Source organism: Osmerus eperlanus, chromosome 21 (assembly GCF_963692335.1).
Source record: "Osmerus eperlanus chromosome 21, fOsmEpe2.1, whole genome shotgun sequence".
Taxonomy (NCBI): Eukaryota; Metazoa; Chordata; class Actinopteri; order Osmeriformes; family Osmeridae; genus Osmerus; species Osmerus eperlanus.
Window position 1 is genome coordinate 6,588,287 of NC_085038.1, and position 12,177 is coordinate 6,600,463.

At 43.5% G+C, this 12,177-nt stretch overlaps 1 protein-coding gene across 1 annotated transcript; it reads right to left on the bottom strand.

Moving 5' to 3' along the window:
- Positions 1 to 7,395: 7,395 nt before the first annotated feature.
- LOC134007358 (nuclear receptor subfamily 4 group A member 2-like) lies at positions 7,396 to 11,571 on the bottom strand. Its single transcript, XM_062446773.1, has 8 exons — positions 11,444 to 11,571; positions 11,177 to 11,243; positions 10,134 to 10,999; positions 9,441 to 9,570; positions 9,154 to 9,302; positions 8,801 to 9,000; positions 8,513 to 8,691; positions 7,396 to 8,421 (listed from the first exon to the last, which is right to left on the bottom strand). Exons 3-8 carry the CDS (start codon positions 10,992 to 10,994, stop codon positions 8,165 to 8,167), a joined length of 1,776 nt encoding a protein of 591 aa, XP_062302757.1. The 5' UTR covers positions 10,995 to 10,999; positions 11,177 to 11,243; positions 11,444 to 11,571; the 3' UTR covers positions 7,396 to 8,164.
- Between the last annotated feature and the right edge of the window lie 606 nt (positions 11,572 to 12,177).

Genomic DNA, 12,177 nt, shown 5'->3' on the forward strand with positions numbered 1-12,177 from the left:
CAAATGAGAGGAGGTGGACAAGGGAGAGGAAGAGGCAGAGGAAGAGGAAGAAGAACAACAATCTCAAATGAGATCCATGCCACACTATGACAGAAATCCCTATGACAGAACAACCTTCTCCAAGCCATGGAAGAAGTTTGTGGGGACATTGCTCTTGAGTCTTGTCAGGGATGGCTCAGGCATTGAGGGGCATTTTCCCTGCTGTTTGGCTAGAGAAAACATGTGCCTGTGATGTTGAGGAAAATCTCTGGCCTGACCCTGGTCAGAGATAGGATGCTGACCCACAATGAACAGTACTGTACTCAAGCTCTGTTACCCAGATACAAATTATTTGTTTATTTCCTTGTTTTCTTAGCCTTTGTTCCCCAAATTACAATTTACAGCAATACATTTGTGTTGTTGACTAACAGTACTACTATTTGTATACTGTGACCACTACAGTAACAATAGCTCAAAATGCAATTGCTGTATAATGTAAATAGAAAAAAAACAGCCTGTAAGAAGGACAATTGCAGTAATTGTGAGTTTTATGACATCATGTCAAACTCATGAGGTGGAACATATCTAAAATTCAGGGACACGTTATAGTCAATGGTTCTTGAAAAGCTTTTTATAATAGTGTTTTCAATTCGTCCCAGCAGTGTCTAAAAGGTATTCAGAAGGTTGAATTTATTTGAGGGCTTTGTGTGTATTTTGAATGCAAAGTTAGGTTTATACGACAGATAATATGGTTTTGACTACTGTGTTTGATTTTGGGTCAAAAGCCAAGGGTTTGGCCAAAACAGTGTAAGTATGAAGATGTGTGTTAAGAGTTTGGAGAAAACACAGTACACATTCAAGAAATGTGTCTTAGCAATTGAGAAAAACTGTAAGTGCTTCTCTTGTCCTGGTTTGACAGGAATGAGATCCTCTCAGAATTCTGAGTGAACTCGTCTGGAACTTTGCCAAGGTCTTATCAAACCAAAGTAGTGGATATCTTAACCTGACATCTAAAGTTTTGACATTCTGTTTTTTGCCTTGGCTTTCATGGTTGACCCAGAATATTACAAAAAATGAGTCAGTCAAAATACTTTGGAAATGCCATCTTCTTTTGAATTAAATATTCCTGGGGGACAGCTAGGCATTTAGAAAAGGCAAAAGTAATTGTTTAGGATAATTAGAAATGTAAGGGGTTAGGTCTCTGGAAGGTCCAGAGGCAGTAATGGCCCATGTGAACATTAGTGTATTGCTGCCACCTTCTGGACTGGAGGGTGATTGGGGCAGTTAGGACTACTTCACACCATGATACTTACTCCCACCACATTTTCCCTACATTTTGATATGATTTATAGAATACTTTATATACTTAATACTTCTAAATTGACTTTACTCATCCATCACATGAACACTAATAATGATTTATCATTAGAAACCAAAATTGGGACCGGTCATTGTCAAAACCATTCTCACATCTCTCTAATTGTTTGTGAACAAAGCAGCAGGTGATAGTGACACATGTAATCTAACTACATGACAATACCTACTGTAACAACTTTGAAGTTACATAGGCACTGCCATGTATTGTCCTTTAAAAAAAAAGGCTGGTGATGATACCTGTTTATCTAAAAAGTACTTTAGCAGTCATCGGAGACTAACACTCACACAGTTAACACGTTTAATCATTCAATGTTTTTAAATTTTTAAATTTAGTTTATGTTCTATTGTTTTACTCGATGACTAATATCCACTAGATGGCAGCGTTGTCTCAGTGTTGATGCCAGTTCTCACAGAGCCTGAGATGCTTTATTCTCCCTCTGCTCTTTTCCTTTTCCTGTTCGTGTTTGTGTCTGTCCTTCTGTCATTTTATAGTTGCAAATCATTTAGTTTTTATGTCCTACGATGCCTGTCGCATCAATGTGTTTGTATCTTGCTATCTGTACACCAATTCTTGTACTCGCTGTGAAATATTTGTACTGTTGATTGTTTTTTCTACAGGTACACTCTTGCACTCTTGTGGGGAGTTTCATGTTGTTCAATTGTAACTTGTTTAACTGCATGCTCTTACGGTTCTTCCCTTTGGCACTTATTTGGTTTTCCACCATGTATGCTTCATGTTTTGGCTGCTCGCAATGTTTGGGGCTATCTCGTTGTTATGATCAGTGACCTATGCTCTTTTGTAAAGCTCTCTCTTGGAAGTCGCTTTGGATAAAAGCGTCTGCTAAATGCATAAATGTAAATGTAAATCTTCAGAATCAGCAACAATGAAAATGCAGATCTATCTGTTCAGAACAGTTTCTCCAGACTTCATCTTTACTCGATGCAAAAGTGACAGTTCAGCTCAGTTCTATCTCCTCCATCTCTTTCGGATTTCTCCACAGAACTTCCCTCCTAGGGCATTAGAGAACCCCCTCATCGGTTGCTGGAGAAAAAAATCTAATCCTCAGACGGTCCTAAATTCCTCCAGATGCATCTTCATCTCCAATCCACCAATTTCTCCTCAAACTGTCCCCCATAGCTCTACCAAGCCAGCAGAGAGGTTTGCGATTGAGGCAGATGATCAAAATCTCTTTCAAGAGCTCAATTTCCAACCCCCCCAGGAGAATGCTTGGGGCTGAGGATTTCTACAGCCTCACATCTGCCTGAAAGGAGTTAGCCTGTACACTATGTCTTCTGTTCTTCTGTCTTTCTTGACTTGTCTTTAGAAAGTTTATTAAAGTGTTTTGTATGGAAACTTTATATACAATGCAGTGCCATGTCAATCATTGCCCTCTTAGCCTGTGTACAAAAAGCAAAAAGCCAATATTACCTATATTGTATTCTTTAGTACATTGTGTAAATCCCTTGTCACTACTGGTACAGTATTTAACTAATTAGCTTCCAGATTAATGTAAGGTACAGTAATAATATTTTTCAATCAATGCATGTATTACAATGTGATTTGTTAAACAACTATATAAAAGTTGTGTGCCTTGGCTAAACAGATGGGCTTTTTAGGTGCAAAACAGGGGAGGAGAAGATGAGGTTATCACTGTGTGGGGGGTCTCTTAGGGAAAGAAGGGGCTGGCCAGGAGAGGACCAAGGAGGAGCAGGGCCCTTTCATAAGGGAGACCTTCAAGTTCATCCTTGAGAATCAAAGACATTTTGTGGGATACAATTAGTATCCCTTTCATTTTGATTGCTGTGATTGAGCTTGGCCCAGGTAAATACAATCACCATTATTCTGTACAAAAAGGATCTGATTGTCCTATTTGTTATTCAAAGAAAGCAATTTCTTTTTTGTGTTTGTCCATATAACTGTAATACCTTTGTTGCAAGCTTGATTAATCTTTGAGACATAAAACCAACATGGAACTGATGTTCAGTACAGTATGTGTTTCTTATTGATCATGTAAAATGCATTTTCTCTAGAACATATCTTCAAACAGAGCAGTAGTGCTTTAAGCTAGTCTGTAGTCACTGCAGACTGAAAGAACACTTTTGCAGTGGTGGTTAATTGACCAGAATACATTACACCTCCAAACACCCAATATCTGCCTCTGGCAACAAAAATGTACTGCAACACACTGTGTGTGTGTGTGTGTGTGTGTGTGTGTGCGTGTGTGCATGTGTGTGTGTGTCATTCTGTCCCTCTGTTGGTCTGTCTGTCAGTCTGTGTGTGTGTGTGTGTGTTTAACATAATCTTTGGCCTGATTCCTGGCTGATAAATACATAATATGTGAGCATACAGCTCCAAACTACAGAAGCAGCAGTCAAGTTTCCCCATAGCATACACCCAGAGGCCACACCATTCCTCTGCATCGCAAGTGGAGCAATCAAAGAGCTGTATCTTTGAAGGTGGTCAGTTAGTCAGGCTTGTGCATACAGATGGATGAGACTTGTCTGGTGCGGTCTTCCCTGAGGCAAACCTCTGGTCAAATAGAAGGCCCCGACCCCCCCCATCCCCCCCACCCCGCCACCCCCCCCATCCCCCCCACCCCGCCACCCCCCCCATCCCCCCCACCCCCCCACCCCCCCCATCCCCCCCACCCCGCCACCCCCCCCACCCCCCCCATCCCCCCCACCCCGCCACCCCCCCCACCCCCCCCATCCCCCCCACCCCCCCATCCCCCCCACCCCGCCACCCCCCCCATCCCCCCCACCCCGCCACCCCCCCCATCCCCCCCACCCCCCCACCCCCCCCATCCCCCCCACCCCGCCACCCCCCCCACCCCCCCCATCCCCCCCACCCCGCCACCCCCCCCATCCCCCCCACCCCGCCACCCCCCCCACCCCCCCCATCCCCCCCACCCCGCCACCCCCCCCATCCCCCCCATCCCCCCACCCCCCCCACCCCCCCCATCCCCCCCATCCCCCCACCCCCCCCACCCCCCCCACCCCCCCCACCCCCCCCATCCCCCCCACCCCGCCACCCCCCCCATCCCCCCCACCCCGCCACCCCCCCCACCCCCCCCATCCCCCCCACCCCGCCACCCCCCCCATCCCCCCCATCCCCCCACCCCCCCCACCCCCCCCATCCCCCCCATCCCCCCACCCCCCCCACCCCCCCCACCCCCCCCACCCCGCCACCCCCCCCATCCCCCCCACCCCGCCACCCCCCCCACCCCCCCCATCCCCCCCACCCCGCCACCCCCCCCATCCCCCCCATCCCCCCACCCCCCCCACCCCCCCCATCCCCCCCATCCCCCCACCCCCCCCACCCCCCCCACCCCCCCCACCCCCCCCACCCCCCCACCCCCACATGTCCCCCCTGTCCCCACAGAACCCCACCTATTAGTCAAACCGAGACCGTCAGTCTCTGTGTTTGACCTCCCAGTCTACACACACAGACAAACACAAGGCAACACTGATAGAAATGTGAACCCTTGCAGACGGACACACACAGGCTGATTGCTAATGGACGGGGTGCTGTGAGGTGAATGTGTGCACAGCTACACTGATACAAAATGATAAGCAGACTTTATAGATCCAGACAGATGACAATGAATCCATGTGAGGTGCATGCTAACAAGCAACAAACACTCACTCCAGCGGATTATAATTTTTAATGACTTTTATTGACCACAATACATGGCATGACAAATATGTGTCCTGATATGTCTAATAGGTCTCATAATTACATTTAAATAATTTGGGGGGGATGTGGGCACAATCTTGCAAGGTGAAAAGAACATATACTGTAGCATTTCATAAGAATATACCACATGTGGAAAGATGTGATAGGAATAGTTTCTCCCACAATCTCACATTTTGAGAATTCAGACTCAGGACTTGATAGATTGCTTTATGACAGTGGATCAGTGTTACTAGTTAACGGGGGACGGGTTGTTTCCATCCTTATTCTTTAAGTATAACTTATTTTAGAGTTCTCTTCCCCTGGAACAGATTTCATGTTCCAAATGAGGGGGGCTGTCGCTGTCTTGGTGTGTGGGGTTGCATCAAATTCCCCTTTTTTGCTCTGTTAAATTGCTGCACCAGTCCACACTTGACCGGTGGGGATCTCATTCTATTATGACTGTAACTGTTAGCTGCTCCTGGCATTCTCTAATCCCTGCTCTCCTCTCTCTGTCCCCCCCCCACACACATCCCTTGTGGTGTGGGGGGTTTGAGTTGTCAGCACCTGCCTGGTCGTCGGTCAGCCAACGCTGGACCTGGTCGCGAGTCTCCCGGTCCTGTCCTACATCTATAAAGTTGAATAATGGATTTTGGTGTTTTAAAAACCCATCGACACTGTATGACTATGTTTAGCCTGTGTTCTGCTCCTCTCTCCCACCAACCGTCTCTGGAGGAGGGGATCCCTCTCTGAATTGCTCCTCCCAATGTTTCTTCCATTTTTTTTTCTCCTGTTGAGAGTTTTTTGGGAGTTTTTCCTTGTCTTCCTTGAGGGTTTAGGTTGGTTGAGGGGCAGTTCTATGGGCATATGTGAAGCCCTCTGTGACATGCTTGCGTGTAAAAAGGGCTATACAAATAAATTTGATTTGATTTGATCAGTATCGTAATGACAGCAAATCTGTTACCTAGGAGGGATGGGAGGGTGTTACATGGTCAGGTGATTTTCCCACAATCCCAAAAGTGTTCCCCCTAGTTATTACATTTCAAGAGCTAAACAGCCTATTGTCCTATTAACAAGACATAATCCAAATATCAGGATTTGTCCTACCAAGTGTGGTAATTGTAATCTATTATAATTATATTTGGTTGCTTTTAATAACCAACACTAGAGATATAACAACACTACGTTTGGGAAACTGGAGACACAATGAAGACCATGCAGGGAATACGGTACCTTGGGTTCCAATCCTTTCCCTCTTGGACTGGGCTCTGTGACAGCCATAGAAAAATGAAATGTTCTCAGTTTGGCCCTTCAAAAGACATAACATACATTGGATTTGTCCAATGATCGTTGAGAGGGAGTATGTAGGCTGGCCTATGGTGGTCTGAGCAGCTGGGCTATCTGGGATAGCAGCGATAAAGGATTTAACTGCTCTGAGGTAGCCTCCACACTGAGATCACACCCCCCTCCATAGACATTTTCTGACCCCAGAAAATGCCTGCTCTGGAGATAGAGATCAGAATGAATTGGCACTTGAAGGGTAATTCAAGAATCAAAAATGTAATTATGCTATAAAATAGTTATAGTTGATAGGTGGGTTGTTGAGTGGTCATGGTACAGATGGTCACACCCTCTCAATTAACCATACATAAACAAACACACACAAATGCACACACAAACACACGCAAATGTTAAGTCACGGTGTGTGATTTGACATCTGGGAATAGTTCCTGCCACTCATCATCCACAATTTGGCATTTCACAAATAGTATTGATTAATTTAATCTTAGCATTTCAGGCAGCATGACAGCTGGGTGCACAGAGCTGCAACTCCATTGATCTCCAGCCTATTAAACCCTCTTGTGAGCATAATCGTTTTTGTGAGACCTTTTACAGCCGATTAATCAATACTTCAGTTTCAACACAAGGCAGAGGAGATGTCATATTGGAGCAGGCGCATCTTACACCTGCATAGCGTTCCCAGTTGCATAACAACAACTTCTCTCCATGTTTATGAGGAGAATAATTTAAGAGGAAATCGGAATATACGAAGGGGTGAATGTCAGGTCAAATATACTAATGTATATCAATCAAAATTATTTCCGCATATTTGTAACCAACTTAAATCACTTTGCTTTGCTGTTATGGTAAAAACTGTGACTGGAAATCCATTCCTTTAATGTCAGAACTGTCGAGAGGTTTTTAAATGTCATTCAGTCCAAATCCTTATGATTAAGATTAAATAATGTTATTTGGTAACCTTATATGCATTTTTATTCATAACGATTTGTTAATTCATAACTTCCTTATCAACATATGTTGTCCATAAATTCAAGGTACATTAAAAGACTAGGGTGAACAATTTAATTACATCTTTACCTTCAAAACCGTACACAAAATATAGATTTTAGGGACTCACTAACTTAAAACTGTAAATTCAGAACGAAAGCTCGTTGATAAGCCATCGCAATAAAATGTGCCTTCGACATAATTTTATTTTGTCTCATTTCTTTTGACAAAATGAATTGATTCAGCTTGCACATTAATGTTCACAAATCAGAACATAAGTTCAGACAACAAACTTCAAGCATTTATAACATGACAGTAAGCAGTTCAGAGAAGAGCAGTTGGTAGAGCTTGTCAACTATTTAATGTTTTCCAATAAATAAATATATTCTAACTTAAAATAGAGCAAATAATTTCGGATTGCATTGGGTTATTGTATTCTCTTTTGCGAAAGCTTACATTTGGTCCTAACAATGACATTTTAACGAAATAAAGAAACAACAGGATTGTAGGGATATAAGTAACAGGCTACACGTCCAATGTACAGCATGTAAATACCAAAGTGGTCTTTAAGGACATACAGTTACAGGCCAGTATAAATCACATCACATTTGGGCCCATGCAGATATAATGCAAGACTTTTACAAGTCAAATAATATTTATCTACATTGACCTTTCGCATAGGCTAAAACATCAACTAGGCTAATTTTGATAAAACAGAGAGGGAGCAGATAGGAAAATAAAAAGTACGATGCTGGTTTAAAAAAAGTTAATATACAATATATACATATTATGATTGACAATTTTTAAGTTTTTATGTACAACGTAGTGTAAAGGTCCGCATGGTTTTTAAAAGGGCAAAGTATCGAGGAATAGCTTGTCTATGATAGCGGGTGGAGGGACCAAGTCTTCCAGCTTCAAGTAGAAAATCCGTTGCAAACCCTGAGTACACAGCGTGCGAAGCTCAGGTAGTTTTTCCAACAGTTTTGATAAATGATGTGGTTGACAAAGATCTGCATCGTTTATATTTAGTTGGTCCTTCAAGCACTTCACTATCTTACTTTGAAGTTCTTCCACTCTCCTCGGTTCCTTTAATCCATGTCTCTCTGTGGCAACAACAGGTGCAATGCTTTTAAACACTTGAGGAAACACTGTAATCACAAGTAAGTAGGCCTCCATTTACTATCGCACACCTACCTGTCACGATGGCCAAAGCGGCTATACAAGAGAAAGTTGGAACGTCTATTTTCATGTCTTGCAGATTAGAAGAGAACTCCATGATGGTATCAACCCACTCTCCAAAGCCTCGCCTGCACTGGAACCGGTGCAAAACAAGTCCATTGCAAAATATTAGCTTTCCGTCCTTTGGGTCGGACCTGCAATTAACAACAGACCATGATTGTGGTTGGGGACGTAAACGTTCTTGAATTAAATAAGTCTGGTGACTTTTACGCATAGCTAACTTGCATGAAGTCTACACGCTACCTGTATGCCAGACGCAGGACGAAGAGCTCCAAGAACGCAGATTCGAAGAGAAGATCTTGATCCTGTTTTGTTAGCTCGATAAACCCTGGTATATTTTGCGCCCAACCACGAATGATATCCATGGCGTTGGTCAAGACGTCATAGAACTGCTGTATGTGCTGCACGTCGTCTCCGGCTGGGCCGTCGGGGTTAACTTGAAACTATGTATTAAAAGGTACATTCAGAGTTGAGAAATGGTAGTTTAAACTGTTCTGTAATTTAAATAACTGAAATCATTTCGATCAATGTGTGGACATTTCGGTTTTCTATTATTATTTCTGGATAGCTTATAGAGTACGTGAGCTTATACTTACGTTGGAGTAGTCGAGTCGTGACAGAGAGGGGTTGGACTCCACATGGGCACTCACGAGCGCATTTAGGATGCTGACAGGTGGAGACGAATCCGGTGGACGTTTGGAAGGTAACCGACCTCGTCGACCCTTCAAATTCGCCGTCCTAACCACTGCATTCCATAGCATACAGGAAATACAGTTGAAAATATTTTGTCATTTAACATTTGGGTGCAATGTATTTAAAGGACAGGTCTTCCATGCATAAACATTCCAGAAAGTGAACCAATTGCAAATGTAACTTTTTTTACCCTCCTTCACCATTCCCACAACAAGGCACTTTTGGAAGCGGCAATATTGACATCTATTTCTCCTTCGTTTGTCCACAGTGCAGTTTTTACCAGCTAAGCAAACGTATTTGGCGTTTTTCTGGACCGTGCGCTGTAAAGACATAGAAGAGGACGGTATACTAACTGCATACAAGATGTGTATATTAACATGCATTAGTAAAAAATTGACAGAGGCTTCAACTGAACTCTGACTCCTCTGGACTCTATGCAAATGTTATAAATTCTAACTGCGGATCAAGCAGAGTAAATATAGTTCCGTGTCCACTCATAACTTGGTGCTCTTTTAGGTGAAAAGGGAAGATTAATTATTTAGCGTCAGACACCTTGACCTGTCTACAGGTAGATAGTACTTAGCTTCCTGACACTACATAAACAATATAACCTATAAGTTTCTTATAGATCAGCCTAAGGCTCGACAATAGAATATTTTCCATATAATTATACCAATATTTCAAATTCATCACTTCATTTCAATTTGAGTAAATCCTGAATGCCTATAACAGACCAGCTAAAGGCTGTTCACAAAAATAGGGCAAATGTAATTTCGAATATATTCCTGATTGCATATATCATGGGCCCACTCTAATACTGTGACATGCTGCTCCAATGACATACATATCAAAGTTTTACTGCCGTTTCCTCCCAGAAGCGTACCTTAAAGAATCCCTTGCAGCCTTCACAGGTGCGCACGCCGTAGTGTTGGCATGCAGCATTATCTCCACACACCGCGCACAATCCATCATTACTGGGGGATCCCCGACTCGGCGGCGAAGGAACCTGATTATCCATAAAGTGGTGTCCGTGACCAAGTTGGAGTGAAGGAAACACTACGCCGTGTTGTTTCCGTAGCCCGCTGGCTCCAAAGATACCCTGACTCTCCAGTAAATGATGCGCGCACGGTGTATCCACGTGGAGAGCACCGTCAAATCTCATTTGACAAGTAGACGAGGAGTGGCCAGGTTGGGGTTGCTTTAAAGAAAACAAGGAGAATCTGGATAGAGCGTTTTTGCATTGGTCCATTCTGTGCGCCACGGTCAAATAATCCTGATGGAAGCTGCACCGGTGTCCCGAGTCATCCCATAGGCCGGCATGGCTGGCTGGACTTTGAAAATGAGTTGTGGTCGGTGTCTGTGGCGACGGTGACTTGTAGTATGCAGATCCAGGGGTAGTGAGCACTTCGTTGGACTGATGTAGTTGATGATGGGCTGGATGGTGGTATCCATGCACAGGGACATCCTCAACTTTGACGTAAGCCTGTTCTCCCGGAACGGACATTTGAAACAAACACGGCGACTTGACGTCGTAGCTGGAATTATAACTGTCCATCACAGCGCCGAAATTCGGAAGAGAGGTGGTGGCTGCGATTTCAGTATTAGTGAGGTCCATGCTGAATTTGACAAACTCCGGCGTCAAGAAGTCGCAGCTGTGTTCCTCGGCGGAGTGGATGCTTGAGCTCTGGGAAGCTGGGCTGGCTCCTTGAGGGGATGAGCCGCACTGAGCCTGAACGCAAGGCATTGTTTCTAATAAGAGAGGAAGATAACGTGCCCTTATGAATCGATTTGTCTTGGCATAATCCAACAAAATACAGACGAATATATAAATGAAGATCATGATCATTTGTTGAAACAAGTCCACATAACACATTTAAAAAAACTTAAATACGCGTACATTGTCAGCAATATTCTCTGCACTCTTACCTTAAAATCAAATTACTTCTGGTTAGGTATGTCAGGAGTGATGCTCTAAATCCCCACTTGAATCTCCCTATAAATCATATAATCTAATTATCGACAGTCAGAAAGTAGATATTTATATACAATTTACTGGACAACTTGAGTGTCAATTATGTAGGCTACTGTAAGGTATATCTGTGCAAACAATCTAAATTAAATGTGACTGATAGCTATTTGTATGGCGACTACACATAGGCTACCATATTCCAAGTAAAACAATCAATAACGTACCTTACAGTGTACTCCGTAAAAGCGTTATAAAAAATATATGGAGGAGAAATACCTTCCATGTACGCAATAGCCTACTATCCAGGAAAGCGATTTAGGAAAGGACATGGGTTTGTGACCGAGCAGCTTTGCGACTTGCCAGCAGAGTGGCCAAGACAGGCACCGACAATGTGCCTTTGTTTTTGTGTCTCTCACTTGGAGCGCGGTTGTGCACGTGCCAGAGAAATTCAGGACGTCACCCACTTTTACGCACAGGCTCCCATCACATTCCAATCCTAACCGAATTTTACACCGAACTATTTTATCCTCGGATAACTTAGTTTGCAACTCAGACAATTGTTTTGTATCTTAAGGAATGTAATATTTTCTCATAAAGAGTATTCTATCATATTCCTTCGTTAGCATAGTCCTACATCGCAACACATAGAATTGAATGACATTCTTTTTTAAAGTAGCCCATATCGGTGAGACTAAGAACATACTTCGGTTTCAGCAAATTTGTCACAATCTAACTGCAGCCTATGTGAAAGTAATTTACACAGGTTAAATACTAGGTCACAAATTGTGATCTTGCTGTGAGCACAGAACCTGCTAATTGTGTACTGGTGGGAAGCAAAAAATGACAGGACACCGACGTCTCATTTTTGTGATGGGGCGAGAAGTGTGTGGGAGTTTAAGATATTGTGCAATAGTTTCCCCCATCTACGTCACCATTTTAAACACCTACTAAAGCATGA